At 37.0% G+C, this 19752-nt stretch overlaps 1 protein-coding gene across 1 annotated transcript in view; it reads left to right on the top strand.

Moving 5' to 3' along the window:
* Positions 1-18102, top strand: part of LOC307156856 (copine-8) — a 121803-nt gene extending 103701 nt beyond the window's left edge. Inside the window, exons 15-20 of the mRNA XM_079868540.1 lie at positions 597-778; positions 1563-1690; positions 9385-9487; positions 10359-10416; positions 12063-12136; positions 15952-18102. Coding sequence (XP_079724666.1) covers positions 597-778; positions 1563-1690; positions 9385-9487; positions 10359-10416; positions 12063-12136; positions 15952-16140 — 734 coding nt within the window. The 3' untranslated portion in view covers positions 16141-18102. The remainder of the gene's footprint in view (positions 1-596; positions 779-1562; positions 1691-9384; positions 9488-10358; positions 10417-12062; positions 12137-15951) is intronic.
* The last annotated feature ends 1650 nt before the right edge of the window (positions 18103-19752 follow it).

Raw genomic sequence — 19752 nt, 5'->3', positions numbered from 1 at the left:
AGCTCTGATCTGTGTGATTATACAGAAAGGCCTGCCTTTTAAATTGATTTGCAGATTCAAAGGGAATACCACAAAATTCTGAATTACAGGGCCATCCTTGGCAAATCTATTTTTATACATCACTAGCTTTTTTTTGCCTCTGGATTCATAATATCAGCCTCTCAATGTTCAATGTTTATACATATACATATATATGTGTGTGTATATATATATACACAGTACATTAACCATTTAATATTCAAAACATTTCATGGTTTTATAATGTTTTTGAATAAACCTTATGATTAGTTAAATAACTGTAAACATTGTTAAATTACATCATATTTATACATATACATTTTTATGCTTTTAGAGAGTATTATGCATTAATTATACTGTATTATACTCTTCGATAATTTAGCTATGAATATGTATATATTTTTATTGTGGTTAATCGTGGTTATCACATATTGTAAAAAAAATAAACGACAATTGAAAATTAGAATATGAATTGTTTTATAGCATTATAGGCTTTATATGATATGTTTTGCCAAGCTTTCCCAGTCAAGTGCTTAAGTTGAACTAAAAGTACACATTTTCTTTCACACGGTTCCCAGGCAACCCAGCCCAGCCCACTTCCCTTCATTACATGAGTCCCTATCAGCTCAACGCCTACGCCATGGCACTTAAAGCTGTGGGGGAGATCATACAGGACTATGACAGCGACAAGATGTTCCCTGCACTGGGCTTCGGAGCCAAACTGCCTCCTGATGGGAGAATATCCCATGAGTTTGCCTTGGTAAGCAACTCTTAAAACACCTGTCCTGCAGCGATAGCTTTACGCACTGTAGACATGCAGGTTTGATATGCAGACACAAGTTTTTGATGTCAATGTTTCTGAATGTTCTCTCACTATGTGTTGTCTACAGACAGAAGTTTTCACAAAGCTTTCAATTTCAGAACAGGGTTTTAGACATATACACTTGACAGATCCCTTCTTGTAAATACAAGCCTCTACTCAAATTCAAAACATCTCCAATATATATCTCGTACTTTCTTTTTACTCCATCCTAGAAGCAAAACTCTCATGGAATGACACGAGTTATGTTACACGATACCGTTAGTTATTTTTGTTTTAGAGAGAGTGAACTGAATGCTTTTGTGCAGTCAGCAAAGTTAAAGAACAATTGATGAATGGTGAAACTGGCACAAAAAAAAAAAAAACATCTGTAGACTTACATTGAAAGATGAACCTGAGTCATATCTAGAGACCAGAATATTATAGAGAATAGGAGGTAGTTTTGACTTGGGATAAAAAAGTAACCACTTAGCGACCACCTTTGACAACCTATAACGTCCTACCAATCAAATTGCAATGCACTAAAAACCACTCATAACCTCATAACAACCACATAACACCATTCAAGTGGCACTTACATTTTCTTCGAAGAATGTAGACATCTATTTATGTCTCTAAAATGTGGACTTTCCATTGTGAGTTATCATATCTGCAGCAGATGTTGAAAGAGGCCATGTTTCCCCTTATTTGATTTTGCAATATTTTATTTTCTATGTTCCTAAAGAATGGAAACCCTCAGAATCCATATTGCAATGGCATTGATGGAGTCATGGAAGCGTATTACCAGAGTCTAAAGTCCGTTCAGCTCTTCGGTCCCACCAACTTCTCGCCTGTCATCAACCATGTAGCCAGGTACATTCAGAACATTTCAGAATTTTTTTTTTGTTGTGTTTTTATCTATAGATTATTGCATTAATATGGTGGTAACAAACCATAGATTGTTGCAGTGCTTATTATAAACTTTTTTTTTTCACAAATATTTGCCCTCGTAATATTCAATCAAACATGTTAGAGTCCTCTACTCCTTGCTGCGACATCTTGTCTATGACGTATATTCCAATACGTGAGCTAAGCTCAATAAATGTTCAACTAAAATCTGAAAACTTTTTATTGGCCATTTGTTGTTTACACGACAACTGAGTTTTGGGGGCATGTAAAGGCAAACTTTTGAAAACAGGTTTCGAAATGAAAATTTTTAAAACTATACCTATATCGTCTCCATGTAAACTACAAAAATGTGAATTTGTGAAAACGGTGACGTCACGCGCATGCTATAGTCTGTAGGTGCGTTTAGTTTCTTTACAGCATTTTTTGTCGTTTTTGTGGATCCGTGTGAACAGGGATCGTTTTGGAAACGTTGTCGTCTGTACTCGAATCTTCTCAAAAATTCAAAAGAAAAACTTTTCCATTTTTAGTACATCGTTGTCATGTAAATGTACAATTAGTTTGCAACTGCAACTTTCTATGATACAATCGATTCTCAATGGACAAAATCAAGTCCTTTCTTACATATGTTCTCATTCAATAAGCCATTTTACTCAAAATAGATATGAAAAGTTGAATAGTTGAGCAAAATATCAGATTTGTACCAACTTTAAGTAGGCAGGTTACCTTCAAATAATAAACACGGTGACAGTTTTTAACTGCTTTAACTTGTAACTAACTTGCTCAGCTCTAATCCTGAAAGAGAGAGCTGAAGACGACAATGTACACTAATTTCAGCTATAGTGATGGTAAGAACATACTTGAAAATTGCAATCTAAAACATTTTGTTCACACAACAATACACAAAATTGTGTATATAAAAAAGTTCTGATTATCTTTTCTTATTACTTTGCTCTCTACAATAGTTGAGTCTGATCACAGAACTGAATGGTGGACTATTTTTGTATATTGACCTTTACAGTAAATATTTTACCGTTGTTCATGACATACTGGTTCTACTTTCATGTCTCTCATATTACTCCACCATCTATCTTTTCATATCAGCGGAAGTTGATTGGAGCCATCTTGCGACTTAATAAAGCAACTATGTCTGTGACAAAAAAAATGCATTGGAAAACTGTCCTCATTTTGTATATGGTGAACATTAAACCTGTGATAGATGGCTAGAAACACTGGTATAAACCACAGCTGAATGATTCTTCTATTGCTGTAATGAGGCAAGCAAACAACAACCTGCAACAATGCAGATTTTGCACATGTTCAGAGAATGACAACAGCCAAATATTCTCAAAATGTGCATTAACCCCCAGGTGCATCATCCAAACAAAGTGTGTCACATTTACACAGAGATAATCCTATCCGAAATGGCCTCCGAGGTGTGATATATGACCTTTAAATCACTTTAAATGAGCCGCGGAGTTAGACTTGCAGAGGTAAAACAACAAGATTTGATCTTATGCTGTCCCAAATAAGATCATCCCTGGTCTGTATCATCAGCCAAATGATGAGAGGAAAACATTAAATGGCTATCATAAATGTGGCACAATGGCCTGAAAATTAGATCTGGAATTTGAAGTACGCAATAGGAATATAAAAGATGGAGGGTTAACATATTTTCGAATTGTATTTTGAGTTTTTAAACTTTTTGATGCCATGAACCCCCAAATATGATAATCCCCTAATTCGAGACCTTTCCTAAAATATAAAGGGAGCTATATTTAGATATATTATGTATTAATAATCATTTTGTAAGGATTACGCATTGTGTTCCTGTGAACTAGTTTTCTGTTCCATTCTCAATCATTTCATTTGGTCCGAATGAAACGACACTATGTGTTCCCTGTCGTTCAACATGTGTTTGCATACCACTGCGTAGCCTGTTCACACAGACATTATACGTCGTCGGCACGTTTCACGTACACTATGCAGACAGACAGAGAATGGCTGGCAAACAACCTAACTTTCCTTCTGAAACGACAAGAAGTGGGAAGTATCTACATTTCAGGTTTGGCAGTACAGTTCTATATACCGCTGACTTTGCCCTATGCAGATGTGTTACTGTGTTGCCGCTTTGTCCTGAAATCGCATATGAATAAATCTGAAATACAGCGCATTCTTTTCTTTATTTCAACATGTCCTCTTCTGAATGGGAATGATTTCACAATTACTTACTTGTGTATGCAAGCAAGCGCTTCTGTTTCTCCCCTCACTGTCCTGTAAAGTTTTCTCAACGGTGAATGACATATAATGTAATCCAATAACGTTGTCTCTGTTTTTGAGGAGGCGTGGCTTTGGACAGTGATTTGCAGGGAGGGTAGGATCGTTTGCTTTCAATGCTAGCAGGCTAAAGTTAGCATTCCCAAGTCCACCTATTGCACCTTTAAGTCTTTGAATCAGATTTCTCCTTCGTCGTGCGCTCCTTACACTCACGTTACATGACAAAAGATCAGACCAAAACAGAAGTTATTTTTGCGGTGTTTGTCTTTTTTTTTTCTCACCCCTCTGTCAACATGGACCTTCCCGCTGACCAGTTATTGTGTCTGGAGCAGAGGGGCCGCTCCCTGGAGTCGCACACCAGGGATTTTTTGGAGTTGGCATGCCTAACACTCTATCCCAACCGCTCGCTCTATGTAGATCCCGGAACCAGAGCCCAGTCAGCATTCGCCCCGCCCTACAAAACAACAGGAGATCTCCACCGCAGACACGGAGCCAGTGCCTGCCACAGAGAACGAGCCAGTAAGCCAAACTGAGCCGAGTTAATGGAGCTTGAGGACTCAGGAAGTCCTGCCCACACTCCCACCACTGTGAATGTGCTGAACATGGCCACTGGGAACATACTGGACTTAATACCCGTGTCTCTCCAGACCCCGCTGGTTCCTCCCAGCCTCCCTCTCCCACCTCCTCTACCAAGTCTAATCTGTTCATCAGCTCTTCCTCCTCTGGTTCCTGGCAGTCCCTCAGCTCATCCACAGTTTGGCCCCTGAAGTGTGCCGGATTCGCCTTGGGTCTTCCAGTCCCCAGTTTTTCCTGGGTGTGATGATTCCCCATCTCCGCCTCCATCCACAGAGCCACCTCAGTCCTCCGACCCATCGGTTTCGACTTGGCTTAATGCTCCCTCAGCTCCATCATGGTCTGTAATCCCACCAGCTCCACCAGGTACCCTCGTCCCACCATCTCCGCCTTGGTCAGACATCACCCTGGCTCCACCGTGGAATTCTGGTCTGCTGGTTACACATCTCCCCTCCATCCCTTCAGCTCCACCGGGCTCCACCTTCTCTCCGACTCCACCGCGGACCTCCGTCGCACTGGCTCCACTGCGGTCTTCCGGATCCCCGCCTCCGCCTCGCCCCCATGAGCCGTCAGCACCCTGAACCTGCAGTGTCACCCTGGCTCGGTGTCTGCTCGGCTCCGTCTGTGTCTCCATCGCGGCCGGCTCCGTCACAGTGAATAATGGCACAAACACCAGTACATTGACGAGCGAAAACCTTAGTAAATCACCTTGCGTGATTCATTTAAATACTCTCCTCCCATAAATTTTGCGCCTGAAAGGGAAACTCCTACAAATGCATATGCAATAAGGTCAGCGGCAAAAATAACTGTGTCCACGCCCTTTCAGCGCAAAATTTTTCGTTGCATGTCTTTAGTAAATCCCGACAGTAGTTTTTTAACGCCAAAAGAGGGTTTGCGCTGGCACAATCTGTTAGTAAATCTGGCCCTTTGATTCTGATTTCTCCTTTGTTGTGCTCACCTTACACTCACGTTACGTAAGTGAAAAAACAAAAACATTATAATATAAAAACAACATGCTGTTTTCAAAATGAATTAATCAACTTTTATATTGGCATTGTTATAAAACCAAGAGAAATTATGAAAATATTATGTGGTAAATTATGTATTGAGTAAATTATGTGAGTTGAGTAAAGTATGTATAAAACTCAATATAAAATAATCACAATTATCCCCATGATTTCTGAATGGGTTTTAAAAAGCAGAATAACAGTAATATTTAGCTTTTTTGTTTCTTAACTGATAATTTTACAATATATATTTGAAATTATAGGTCATTGTAACTAACAGAGGTGTATTCAGAAAGGTGTACTCAGAAATCAATAAATGTGCACTGTCCAAACGCTGAACCGAGAAGTAGAATAAAAATAATAATTTTAGAAATATTAATACATTTATTTTGAAATCTCCATGTCCTATTAAAAATGAGTTGTTATGGGGAGAATTTGAACAGTTCATGTTATCATGTTCCTAAAGTCCAAGCTCTATGTCTATGTCCAGAGATTCTTTACTTAGTATTTCACACTGTTAGAGGTCAGAATAAAATATTTAAATTATGTTGTTAACATCTTGTGTGGCTGCAAGAACCTGAGCCTCTACATCTCTATCAGCAGCAATAAAAGACTGGATTCATTATGCTCCAATTGCGGTGCAAAGTGTCTAAGCTCATTTCAGCATCCACATAATAACAATGCCTGCTACAGTGTACTATAAATTGAGAGAGCAAGGCATTCACCACTAGCTCTTTCCTCAGAGAATCAACACTTTGTCGTCAAGATAATATTGATCTTTTATTTTGTTTGGTATGGAAATGCAAATGGTTGAGGCACAATTTCCCCCACTATATCATTTTGTAATTTTGGATCAATCACTTTTTTGAAAATCTGACTCAAAAGAGCGTTTCGTTAACAAATCGGACATGTCTCTAGAATGAATGTCAAGATATTCAGTGAATATCAATATAGATATCAAGCAGTAATGGAAATACTAATTATGGAAATAATAAGTAAGTACGGAATGACAGAATTTTCATTCCTTTAAGATATACTTGGCTGCAAAATATTAGTTATTAAAAAGATCACAGTGAAATGTTCAGGTATCATAAAAAGTGTGGTTCCAGCACAAACAGAACGTTTTTTTTAGGGGCGAACAATATTAACATATGGACTGAATCTAAATTTACAATGCGAAAAGAAAGGTTCTTAATAGTTAAATTAAAATATATACATATATATACATCTATGTATTTAATTTCCTTTGTTAATTTCATTTGTTTACTGAAAACATCTCCCAACAAAGTCATGGTAATGGTAAAAAAATTTGTGTTAACTAGTGTTACCCCATTTTGTATTATTTTTTTTAAACAATCTAGAATCAAGGCTGCTTAAAAGTGAACAATCGCTGTTGCGCAATTTTGCGGCCAAAATTATTATTTCTGAATCAGTTCTGAAACTAATTAATTTATGCATTTGGGTAGCTGTGTGCGTGTTACCTGATATATCCCTGTGAGACAGTCATACTCAACACTTTCATACAGGTGTTATGATATTGATAAATTAGTTCTTATTTATTACAACATTTTGCGGTTGTTTTTACACTTGAACATGTTTCTAAAACTCATTATGTGCTGTTATTGCACTTCAGACCTCTATGCTCACAAATCCCATGTTAAATCCACACTAATTAATGATTTAAAGGGAGCCAACATTCAGTGGACTGACACATCCTCACACTGTGTTTCTAATTATATGTCCATTTCATGGATTTTCTGAGGATGTGAAGTAAAGGACAGTCCATCAAGTCATTATCACCCCTGTGTTCCAAACACACACAGTCACTGCGGTGTCCACTCATCTATGCTGAAGACAGATCTGTCACACTGCACCACTCTTATCTCTCTGTGTGTATTTGCCGTAGGTCGCGCCCACGCAGTTTAATAATAAACTGCTTTTAAATTGTTCTTTTAAAGCTAATGCGCTGCTTGCCTGGGTTTTCCACTGTGCTCATTTTTGTTACTGAGAAATTGAAAAATAATTGCAAAATCTTAAACTTATTAAGGCTGGTTCAAACTGTGGCAACAAATGCCAACAATTCAACATTTTGACATTGTATTCAGAGTATTGGGAAACAATACTGTTGGGGGTTACATATTACAAGTAACATAAGTTACGTAATCAGATTACTTTTTTGAGTTACTTTTTCGTGTAACGCAAGTTACTTTGTTTTTATTGACTAATACCTCTCTTGTCCCCATGTTGAGAGGAATCATGAGTAAGTGCAGAGGTGTTGTGTATGCTGTGTGAACATGATGCTTATTGTAGTTCTAGACTAAATGTGAACAGGCATTTACTCTTCACACTTGCACAAAAACATTCAGTATTCCACAAAATGGGGAAAATACTGTGAAATGCAAACTCAGAATATTACGCAAACCTGCATTAATTAAATGTCAAATCATACACTTTATGTATTTAATCTCACTTTATTAACCAATGTCTTTGCTGCTGATCTTCGATGATCCAATTCAACCATAATAATAAGTGACTTCAGTTAAATATCACATTTTATTATTAAAGTTTATTTAGATAGGGACAGATACAAAAAACATAGAGAAACTTAAACAGTCATCTGATGTATGTATCATAGTGTTTTTAGCTAAAGCTAATTCACAACACTTGTCTCTAGCAGGGCTTTTAGTTAAAAATAAAAATACAGACTAACATTATTTTAAATGTGTAGACCTGTATCTGGACATACATCTGGCAAATCATTAATGTAACGACTGAAAAGTATAGGTCCCAAGACAGTGCCCTGAGGGATCCCTGTTTCAATTTCGAGAAGGGTGGATATCACATTATTAATTATAACACATTGTTCGCGGCCTTTTAAATATGATTCAAACCAAGACAATGACTGTTTAGATAAATTAAATTTAGCTAATTTGGAAATTAAGAAAAAATTCTAAGGACTGGTTAAAATAGTTTGAATCTTTGTGACAGCATACGCAAATGAAAGAACATATTATATTAATATTCATTAATTTTTCACTGTAACCCCAATTTTGTGTTTCTGATGTTGTTTATTTCTGGAACTTTGGTTGTAATGGTAACGTACATTTGATTAAAAAAAGGAATTCAGCTCATAGTTTCCGGTTATGTGTGTTTCACGAAATGCCAGTGTGTCCTCAAGAGGATTTTTTAAATCGGCACACATTTTCAGTGACAGGCGAAGAAATGTTTTAAGCATACATCACATTCTAAATCCTCAATGGGACAGTACGTTTTCAAAGCTTTAATCCACCGAAGCCGATCTGAGAAAGAAGGGGCTGGTAAACATTTGACGAGGCCATTTCATCCTTTCTCCTCACACTGAAGTCTGTATGATATTTCACCAGAGCTTGAAGCACAAATCACAGAGTTGAAGGATGCTAGGAAAGTGTGTCAACTGTCAGAGCAGGGAGAAGAGAGAGAGACCTGATAAACCATAAGACCTTTTTAGTAAACGTGATTGTAAATGTATGTAACGTGTATACAGTTGGACAGCCAAAGTTGTAAAAAAATGTAAAAAAAAGATTAGTTAGTTAAAAGGTTGTTTTTTTTGTCACAGACAAATTAACTGTGTAGAATATATTTGCTTGTGTCTCGATATTACTGCTTCTGAGTGCATTATTTACCTCATAAGCTGATGGAAATAATTGGGATGCCAGACTGCAATGTAGTAATACAGCGAAATAATATTACAATCCAGAGGCTTTGGCTGCATATCCCCCAGTAATGAGATGTTTAATGAATGTAACAATGTGCTCTTTCGTGCAGATACGCTGCCTCAGTAAAGGACGGATCCCAGTACTTCATCCTGCTCATCATCACGGATGGAGTGATATCAGATATGGCCCAGACAAAAGAGTCCATTGTTAATGTGGGTATTCGGTCTACTACACAAGTCTTTAGCTCTCGATCAACTTAAAAATTCCACTCTTAAAATAAATGTTCTGTAGTGCAATTTTTACTATATTGATTGAACTTAAAAAGGATTTGCGGATTGTATTTGGACCATGAATATTTATTTTGATGAAGTCAAAAAAATGCATGTATTTGTACCGTTTTAAATATATTATATTCTAAATATTCTAATATTTAAATAACAATTGAAACACTATAAAATAAATATATTCATAGGTAAATACAGCACTATTTAATATGCCACTATTTATTAGATATCTGACATGTTCTACACTGAAAAAAGACAATAACTGCATTATTATTTTTTCTCAAATTATATTTGTGGTTTGCTTCAAACCTTACATTTTGATTTAATCTTAATTAAAATATTTTCAAAGACAAAAACATTCATATAAAGTAATTATTTATTATAAAGACCATACATACATTCACAAGCAAAAATGTCACTTAATGTAGGTCAGTAATATAATTTTTAATTTTACCATAAAACAAAGAAGGAATTTTCAGAAGCAAAAATACTATTTAAACAAAATTGTTTCTTTCTTTTCTTTATCTTTTCTTTTTTTCTATGGGGAGTGTTATTTGCTTTTAGACAAACTGAACAAAACTAATTAATCCAGAACCCACTATTTTCGATTAAACCATTATAAAAAGGCACTTATTTCAGTGTAGGTCAATATCATGACAGGTAGTTAATAAGTCATTAAATTAAGCTTCTCATATTAACAGACTGAGATTTTGGGGGGGATTAAAAAAAAAAGGATTATTAGTCATGGTAAATTCTTATTTTATCTGCTTTTCTTGTAATTTCTTCTTCTTCATTCCAGGCTGCATGTCTTCCCATGTCAATTATTATTGTTGGAGTGGGACCAGCCGAGTTTGACGGTAAGAAAAGGATGCTTTTATTTATTTATTTATTAAGTTGGTTAGTGTTATTTAGACCCCTCTTATAGATTTAATGTTGCTTGTATTTTCTGGTCACACTTTAGATTACGGTCCAATTCTCACTATTAACTGACTTTTGCCTCAATAAACTCCTAATTACTGCTTATTAATAGTCAGTAAGGTAGTTGTTAAGTTTAGGTATTGGGAAGGATTAAAGGGATAGTTCAGGATTTTAGACATGAATCTCTATAGCTTCCCCATAAGCAGTGTGGTGCATTGACCATGGCTTACCCCCGACAGCGTCCTGTGAGCCGAGCTCCGGTCCAGTTTTGGTCAAGATGAAATTAGTCCGGCAAGTTTGCTGGGGTCACGGCAATAAAGCTTTTTTCTTCTCAAATCAATATGTGTTCAAAAGAGTGATATATTTGCGTCACTAAAACGTTGTCTATGGAGAGGTCAGACCTCGTAATGGCTTGGCACTATTTTCTCCCCCGTCATATCACTGCGCGCTGCCGCTACCTACAGCCAGCTGCGAGCTGCGCAGGCGCACACCACTTTTTCAGTTGTTCGGCAGTGTTTACAGCAGTGTTTACGTGCTCAGAACAGCTACACGAACGAGCTAACATAGCTACTCACCAAGAGCGATCAGTTTGTACAAGCTCCAGCTTCAACTTGTTCAACTTCTCTGTCCATCCTCTCTCTTTCTGTCCTTTCTAACTCCATCTGGCGTAACTCGTCATCTGTGTATTCAGGTTCGTAAAGATATCCTTTTGGCTGTGTGTCGAAGTCAATGTTGTCATCGTCGCTGCTGTAGTCAGACATGTTATCGTTCTCTTTACGAGCTGTAAACAAAGTGACACGTGCGCGGCTCCCAGCTGGCTGTAGGTAGCGGCAGCGCGCAGTGATATGACGGGGGAGAAAATAGTGCCAAGCCATTACGAGGTCTGACCTCTCCATAGACAGCGGTTTTGTGCTGCAAATATATCACTCTTTTGAACACATATTGATTTGAGAAGAAAAAAGCTTTATTGCCGTGACCCCAGCAAACTTGCCGGACTAATTTCATCTTGACCAAAACTGGACCGGAGCTCGGCTCACAGGACGCTGTCGGGGGTAAGTCATGGTCAATGCACCACACTGCTTATGGGGAAGCTATAGAGATTCATGTCTAAAATCCTGAACTATCCCTTTAAGGGATGTAGAATATGATCATGAATAAGGCATTAATATGTGCTTTATAAGTACTAATAAACAGCCAATATCCTAGTAATATTCAATCATATTAAGCAACTAGTTAATAGTGAGAATTGGACCCTAAACTAAAGAGTTACCTATTTTCTTTGTATTCTCGTTTTTATATTCAGCTATTTTTATCTATACAACACATCCCCTTACCCTCTAGATGTGCTGTTTGCTTTATAGTGATGCTCAGGTCTTGAGCTTGAGTGGATAAAAGGATTGTGTACTACAGCAGAGTAAATGAGCATGTAATGTGACAGTGACAGTAATGCAGATGGGTTTAGTAGTAATGAAACAAGACTAAAATACTCAAAACACACACAATCACGGGCACTCAAACACACAGCTAACTCCCGTTTCCATGTCTCCGGTCATGCGTGTTTCTTATGTGTCGTCTGTGTCCTCAGCCATGATCGAGTTGGATGGGGATGAAGTCAGAATCTCATCGAGGGGCAGATATGCTGAGAGAGACATCGTACAGGTATAATAACAAGTATTTCAAGCATTAAGCCATCATCATTAATAAAGGGACATTACAAAAAAGGGCAAGGGCTAATTACAATTAATATACTACAATTTTCTGTTTATTAATTATATGACTTAATGTGTAAGTTCCCAGATTTTCCACGCCCTCTTATGTCGGTATATGTAAATTAATCACGTTTACTCGTTCTCCGTGTTTCTTTCTTCATTTGTTTGTCAGCAAAACACAGACTTTGACCGCTCCAGGGCTTTTGTAAAAAATTACACATTGTACTTCCGCATTTTTGTATTCTCGCGCATGGACTGTCAGATCAACAGAGGGTTATTAATAAAACAGTTATTGAAAAAAGTAGGTTTATCACTGAAAATTGTATTGCACTTTGTCTACTCTTTGAACAATGCAACATCCATCTATACTGGTACTCAACAGCGTTTTGCTTTGGGACTTTGGGCAGAAGGTTTAAACACTGTGTTTGTGGTCAACCAGCTTGAATTGTGGTCATCCACTTTCAGATTTTCAGTCGAGGCGTTTTCTCCATAGTTACGATTCTTTGCAGCCTTTCGCAACTGCCTACAACAAGCTGGATCCTTCACTGGAATCTGAAAATAACCGACTCCCACTAAACGTTTACTCTTTGAAGACTACTCTTTCTCTGTATTTTCTAGTCAGGTAGCACCGATTTCAAACATGTTTTGCCACATAGGAAGCCAAGTTTATTGAAAGCCCATTTTGTCATCGGTGAATTACGCTTTTAACAGAAGAATAATTTACTCCGATTATTTTAATAAACACAGAACTTTAATGTGTGGATGCTAATATAATTACCGGTTACACTTTATTTTGTGACGTAGTTACATTGTACTTACTCAAATAAGTACTGAGTAATATTAATTAACTATATGTATGTACTATAGAGTTAGGTTTAGGGTTAGTTACTTATAATTATGTTTATTACATGGCTTGGTTGAATTCCAATGTAGAATGCGAAGTATAACACACCGTTGCCATGAAAAACAGAGCGTTGCTATGGACGCGGAAAGGACTATTTTCTTTAGTGGAATCATTACAATCGTTTTTAAATCAAACTCCTTTTTAAATCAATAATTTTTGTCAAATTATTTATTTATTTTGTAGGTAGCCATGTAATAAGCGGGATAATGTATAGCGAGGCGGTTGTTATAGCGAATAACAATCCCGACAGGCTGAACGGGACCCCGACGCGAAGCGGAGAAGCTTACATAATTTACTGTTATTACTATAGTAAATATGTGACCCTGGACCACAAATTTTTTGAAACTGAGATTTATACATCATCTGAATGCTGAATAAATAAGCTTTCCATTGATGTATGGTTTGTTAGGATAGGATACAACTATTTGAAAATCTGGAATCTGAGGGTGCAAAAAAAAAAACGAAACATTGAGAAAATCACCTTTAAAGTTGTCTGTTTATGTTCGCATTTGTGCTGCATTCACTCACAAAAATAAATGTTTAATATATTTACGGTAGGAAATTTACAAAATATCTTCATGGAACATGATCTTTACTTACTATCCTAATGATTTTTGGCATAAAAGGAAAATCGATAATTTTGACCCATTCAATGTATTGTTGGCTATTGCCACAAATATACCCGTGCTACTTGTGACTGGTTTTGTGATCCAGGGTCACATATATGTAGTAACACAGAACTTTATTGTGCGGATGCTAATATAATTATCGGTAACACTTTATTTTAAGGTGACGTAGACACATCGTACTTATTCAAATAAGTACTGCATAATATTAATTAACTACATGTACTTACTGCAGAGTTAAGGTTAGGGTTCGGTTTAGGGTTAGTTAATTGTAATAATGCATAATGTACTGTTATTACTACAGTATAGTAAGTACATGTAGTAATGTGTAACTACGTCACCTTAAAATAAAGTGTTACCATATCTTTATATTTATTGTTTTTGGTGTGAAAAAGCCTTAAGACAGTGGTTTTCAAATCCTGGTCCTGGGGCCCCACCGCTTTGCATATTTAATGCTAAATTGCTAATGCTCAAATTTTTCTTTTACATGGTGGATAACATATGTTGTGAATTTATCCAGGTCTACAAACATAGATCATGTAAGTTGATGAATTTCCAGGTTTTAAAACCATGCAAATTATGTCCCATCATACATAAAACACACATACATTAGCCATTCTGTGTTCTGACTGAACTCTGCTGGCTTTTTATAATTAAGAACAGAGCTCTCTCGGTCTCTCTCAAAATCTTATTTCTTAATGCTTTCCGTGCTCCTCCCTCTCCTCTTATAGCCGAGGCAGTCATCATTATGTTCCTGGGTCGCCCCATGCTTGTTAGGAATATGTTAACAGGCGGTGTGCATGATCGACTATCATAGGTGGCTAGGGAGGCTTGTCCAATTAGATGTGCTCTCGCATACACACACATTCCAGTGGATCTGGCTTCCCGGCGGCCAGCACGTACTTAAAAGCCCATTTTTTCTTAACTAATCGGCTGTGTAGTGCTCTCAGAAACATCCGTATCTCTTAGGATAATTTGGCTCTCAGTCTCAAAGGCGTTTTGAGTTGATTGGCATGCTGAGCATTTGATGGCTGTGCCCTCATTTCAGGTTAATCGCTCTTTTCAGCTTTGCAAATTCTCACAGAAATGCAGATGAAGGCAAGACCTGCTTCAGATTATTTTCACCTGATGAAAGTCAACATAAAGCGTGTGTTTATACCATAAAATCTACTCTACTCTACGTGGAAATGTATTTTGTAACATTCCCCACATTTGGTCTGTTTCCCCATTATTTTTGCCATTATATCTTGTATGTTTGTATACTGCTAACAGACATGTTGAATACAATATGTTAGCGTGCTGACGTGCAATGTACTGTATCATATGTTAGCTTTTTTACTGTTTTGACACGGGTGTTGAATTATGTTAATGTGTTATGTGGCTTTGTTTTGTTTTAAATAACATTAGCTTACCTACTATATTGTTGAATTAAGAATGGTAACATATTATATTTGAACATGCTGAAGAGCAATCACTGTAATCCATACTGTATGGACAAGAAATACATAGCCAAAATATGGCCCGCTACACATGACATGCGGACATATATACAGTACATATGTGTGTGTGTGTGGCCACGAATTAAGAATTCGTTCCCTCGTTTTAGTAAATCATAGCCACATTGCACTAATTTGTTCCCTCATTTTAAGTAAATTGTGCACACAATATAATAATTAATTTCCCTCGGTTTACTAAATCATATCCACATTTAACTAATTTGTTCCCTCATTTTGATTTAACTAAGGGAACTAATTAGTACAATGTGTCCATGATTTCGTAAATCGAGGGAATTAATTATTATATCGTGCACACAATTTACTTGAAACGAGGGAACAAATTAGTCACATGTGCTGACGAATTAGTAAGTCATGGGAACAAATTGTTAATTTGTGGCCACAATATACTTTTTTTTCCCTCACATGTCATGTGCAGGGATCTTTACCAAACACAGTTGTGAGACTGGGCTGGTAATTTCAGGCCAACTCTTTATCAATAATTCTAAATTCTTCTAAATCATTTTGAAGAAACTTCATTTAGCTCTTTCCAGTTTTTTCCCAACCAAAAAAGAAATCAGTGACCCGTCTGTACAGACGGGAGGGAACATTTTCAGAATTATTAGAATTCTAATTATCTAATTAGAATTATCTTTAAAAAAAAACATATCTTTCTACACAACACTAAATAACAGTCTGTGAACATCAAATGTTGATTTGAATGTCCTTTTTGCTTTTGCAGTTTGTTCCATTCAGAGACTACATCGATCGCACTGGGAATCACATCCTCAGCATGGCCCGCCTGGCCAAAGACGTTCTTGCTGAGATCCCAGACCAGTTCCTATCCTATATGAGGACCAGAGGCATCAAGCCATCTCCCGCTCCCCCTCCGTACACACCGCCAGGACACCCGCTGCAAACTCAGATCTGAAATGGGCCCAGGAGCGAGCCTTGCAGTATCTCAGTATCTATCTCTGAATCACTCAGTGAGGTGAAAGTTTCCTCAGCTTTTTCTGTCCCTTTCTCTTTGCACTATGGGGGCTGTAGATGGACACCATGCTTCGACAGGGTTCTGAGGACAGGTTTACTTCCATTAAAGGCATTCTCTGTCAGGATGTCTCTCAGTTTCTCTCTCTGTCTCTCAATGCCTGGCTAGCTTGTTCTCTGAGAGCCATGTTATAGCATGAACGTCACGTTTCTGGCTCGTCATGAAAAGAAGGTGTATGAAGGAATGACTATAAAATGAGCTGACGATGTTGCGCCATGTCTCAGAACAGCAGAGCAGCTTCCTCTTCCTCAGACTGGGAAAAGGCTAACAAATCACCAGTCTCAAGTGTACTGTTGTACATAAATTTGAAGACTTAGACTTATTCTGTAATTTCGTATCTCTTCCTCTTCTTTCTTCTCTGAGCTCTCACTCAATGTTTACATGTTAATGATTTTCTTACTGTTGGATCTAACTTTTATAAGTGTATATCTTCAACATGATCCTCGCAGCATGTTATCTTTGCCAAGCTCGTCAGGTCGCAGCGGCTGGTGTCGTCGCGGAAAACCACATTTCTTGCATGGAAATGGTGTGCTCAGGCATGCGATGCATGTCGTGCAACGTTCATGTTATTTGGCCTTTTCTTGTTCTCTCTCTTTCTCTCACTCACTTTCTATTCTTCTTCTCTCTTTTGTTTTTTGTTTTTTTTTGACGGGCACCTCATTGTGCATAATAAACCTCATAGCAACGTGCGTCATTACATTTATATCTGAGCAGCTGCTCTCAAATAAGAGCCCAGTGGTCAAAAACACAGATGCCATTATTATTTTTTGTCTTAAAACTTTGGATGGATGTTTTGTCATTTTCTGTTGATTTGGTGATGCTGTGTAATGTTTTTCCAATAACATGTAGATTCATTCATCATATTTAATAAGTACCTAGTAGATTTGCCCAAAGATAGTATGAGAAAAGCACAAAGCGAATTTCGAAATCCTTTTTGGATTTCATTGTGAATAATAAAGTGTTGAAACCTGATAAGATGCAGAATTATACACCTAATTTACAAAAGTATTGTCTAGAAATATTTTTGATCCCATTATTTTAGAAACGTGCTGCTAGTATCAGGAAAATAATCATTTAATGTCTTCATCTAAATAGTCCAAAAACATCACATCAACATTTAGCAGAGTTCATTTTTTTTCTTGATTATTACCATTGCAAAATACTGAAACAACATTTTTTTGTTCTAAAACGTTCACATATAGTAAATGTGAATCTTCTAGTATGTAGCAACAAATTTTTTCATCACACACTAGTGAACTATTTTGGGTAACAGCCTCATGTTGAGGGGGAACATTCTCTTTTTAACTTTTGTTCTGGAATTCAGGATTTTTTCCCCAGTTGTGCTGCTTTGTCACGCAATATTGAAATATTACACATAAAGTAGCTGCAAAACATATTTTAAAACACTGGTGCCAAACATACTGAGCAAATGTATGATGGATGTTATTTAAAAAAATTCTAAAATATTGTACAAAAAAATAACATTTGCCAAATAAATTTATTTTAGGTTTGAAATTATGAAACAAAAGTCACAAAATAAAAACAAAAAGTATGTCAATTATTGGTACGCTTAATTACTGACTTAATATAATCATTAAATTTCACCTTAAACATAATTGCAAAATTGGCTGAAAAAAGTGAAGCTAGTTTGGTGTTCTAATCATTTTATAATATTATTATAAAAATACTTTGTAGACTGCTTTTCCTTCAACTCACTCATAAAGAAAGTGGGCTCAATTTATATTTGTCTACAAACCTACTTTCCATCAGGTAAGCGTAACGCTTCAAATCAAAAGATTTAAGATCATTGAGGAACAAATTCGTCTTGACTTTGGTGAGCATGAACTGCACAGTGTGACAGTTGAAGAATGATGCATGTGTGAAAAAGCAGCACTTCAACCTTGGGATTTAGTTGACGATAATATCTCTCTTCTGGGAATGTTGGCTCTCAACATTCCTTTACTTGCCCTCAGTTTAGTTCCTCTCTGCATTGCTGGTTCCACGGCAGCTGCCACTTTGGTAAGCCCATTCACCTGTAAGTATGCACCTGTGTGTGTGTGTGTGTGTGGGTGAGGGAGTGTGTGTGTGTGTGTGTGTGTGTGTGTGTGTGTGTGTGTGTGTGTGTGTGTGTGTGTGTGTGTGTGTGTGTGTGTGTGTGTGTGTGTGTGTGTGTGTGTGTGTGTGTGTGTGTGTGTGTGAGCGAGTGGATGTCAGCTTGGCAAGCATCATCGGAGTGTTTTTAAATGTGTGACTCGACTCACATGAAATTTGTTTACTGAAGATATCCAAATATTATATTGTATGCTATTCATATCTAAATATTACGTGCACTATGTTTGCATGTACAGTTTTACAAGAGATTCACCAGGTCTTTTGTTATTGTTAGTGTTTTGAGTAAAAAAAAAAGATAATAACAGGAAAATAACTGTACAAATGGCCTTAATCTCTCACTGAATTCTTGGAATTGTGTGATGCCTTCAGATGAATTGTTATATATTTTGTGTCAGTGTACAATTGCTTTCTAGTGTATATTTTCTTTGCACAACTCATGTATGAAAAAAAAAATTATATTGTAATTTTTGGAATCGGTGATTAATCAGAGAAAGCATGATTGAAGTTCTGATTGTCTAGTAAGTCCATATGATGAAATTATTATTTATGTATCAAGTACTAATTTTGGAATAAACATTCTTAATATATACACATTGCTTTGTGAGTCTGTATGGCATTTTCTGATTGTAAGATGAAATATAACTGCAAGCAGCAATTATCGGGGCCAAGCAGAACAAGATGACAAGACGTGTCAGACCAACTGCAACAATGAGAAAAGTTTGGCGTCAATATGTCAAGGCATTGCAGAGATAAAGCCTGAATAGTCTTTTTGGTATCATGCCTCAAATTTGCTGCTGCGCTATACGAAAACGGTTTTGTCTATCGACACGAAATCCATAACTTTTAGTCGGCACCGTCTGGAGATGATACGATTCGATTTTGGTGAAAATCGGATATACGGTTTAGGAGGAGTTCGAAAAAGTAGGTTTTGAATGAAAATCAAGATGGCGGACAGGAAGTTCGGCCAAATAAGGAAAACTTGGTATCTATGTTCTCGGCGTGACCCAATTAATCTATTAAGACCAGTGGCATTTCAATAGCCAGATGTATTCAAAAGTTATTAGCCTTTTTGTAAATTTTGTTATAACTTTTGACCACTAGGTGGCGCTGGTTCGAAACTTCTCACGCTCCTTCAGGGCATCGTGCTGATGACCCATACTGAGTTTCGTAACGATACGTTCATGCTTTCATAAAATACAGCATTTTAGCACATAATTCAAAATGGCTGATCTGGGAAAATTGGATATCAATTCTAACCCTGAATCTAACGAGACCACTTTTATGATTTTTGGACAAACCATTCAGAAGTTATAAGCAAAAACATACATTTTTCATATCTCCGGGACCAGTAGGTGTCACTGCACAGAAACGCTGCATGTTGCC

This window comes from Squalius cephalus, assembly GCF_949319135.1.
Source record: "Squalius cephalus genome assembly, chromosome: 4".
Classification (NCBI taxonomy): Eukaryota; Metazoa; Chordata; class Actinopteri; order Cypriniformes; family Leuciscidae; genus Squalius; species Squalius cephalus.
The sequence above is the reverse complement of the archived record's forward strand: the minus strand, read 5'-3'. Positions and strand labels throughout refer to the sequence as shown.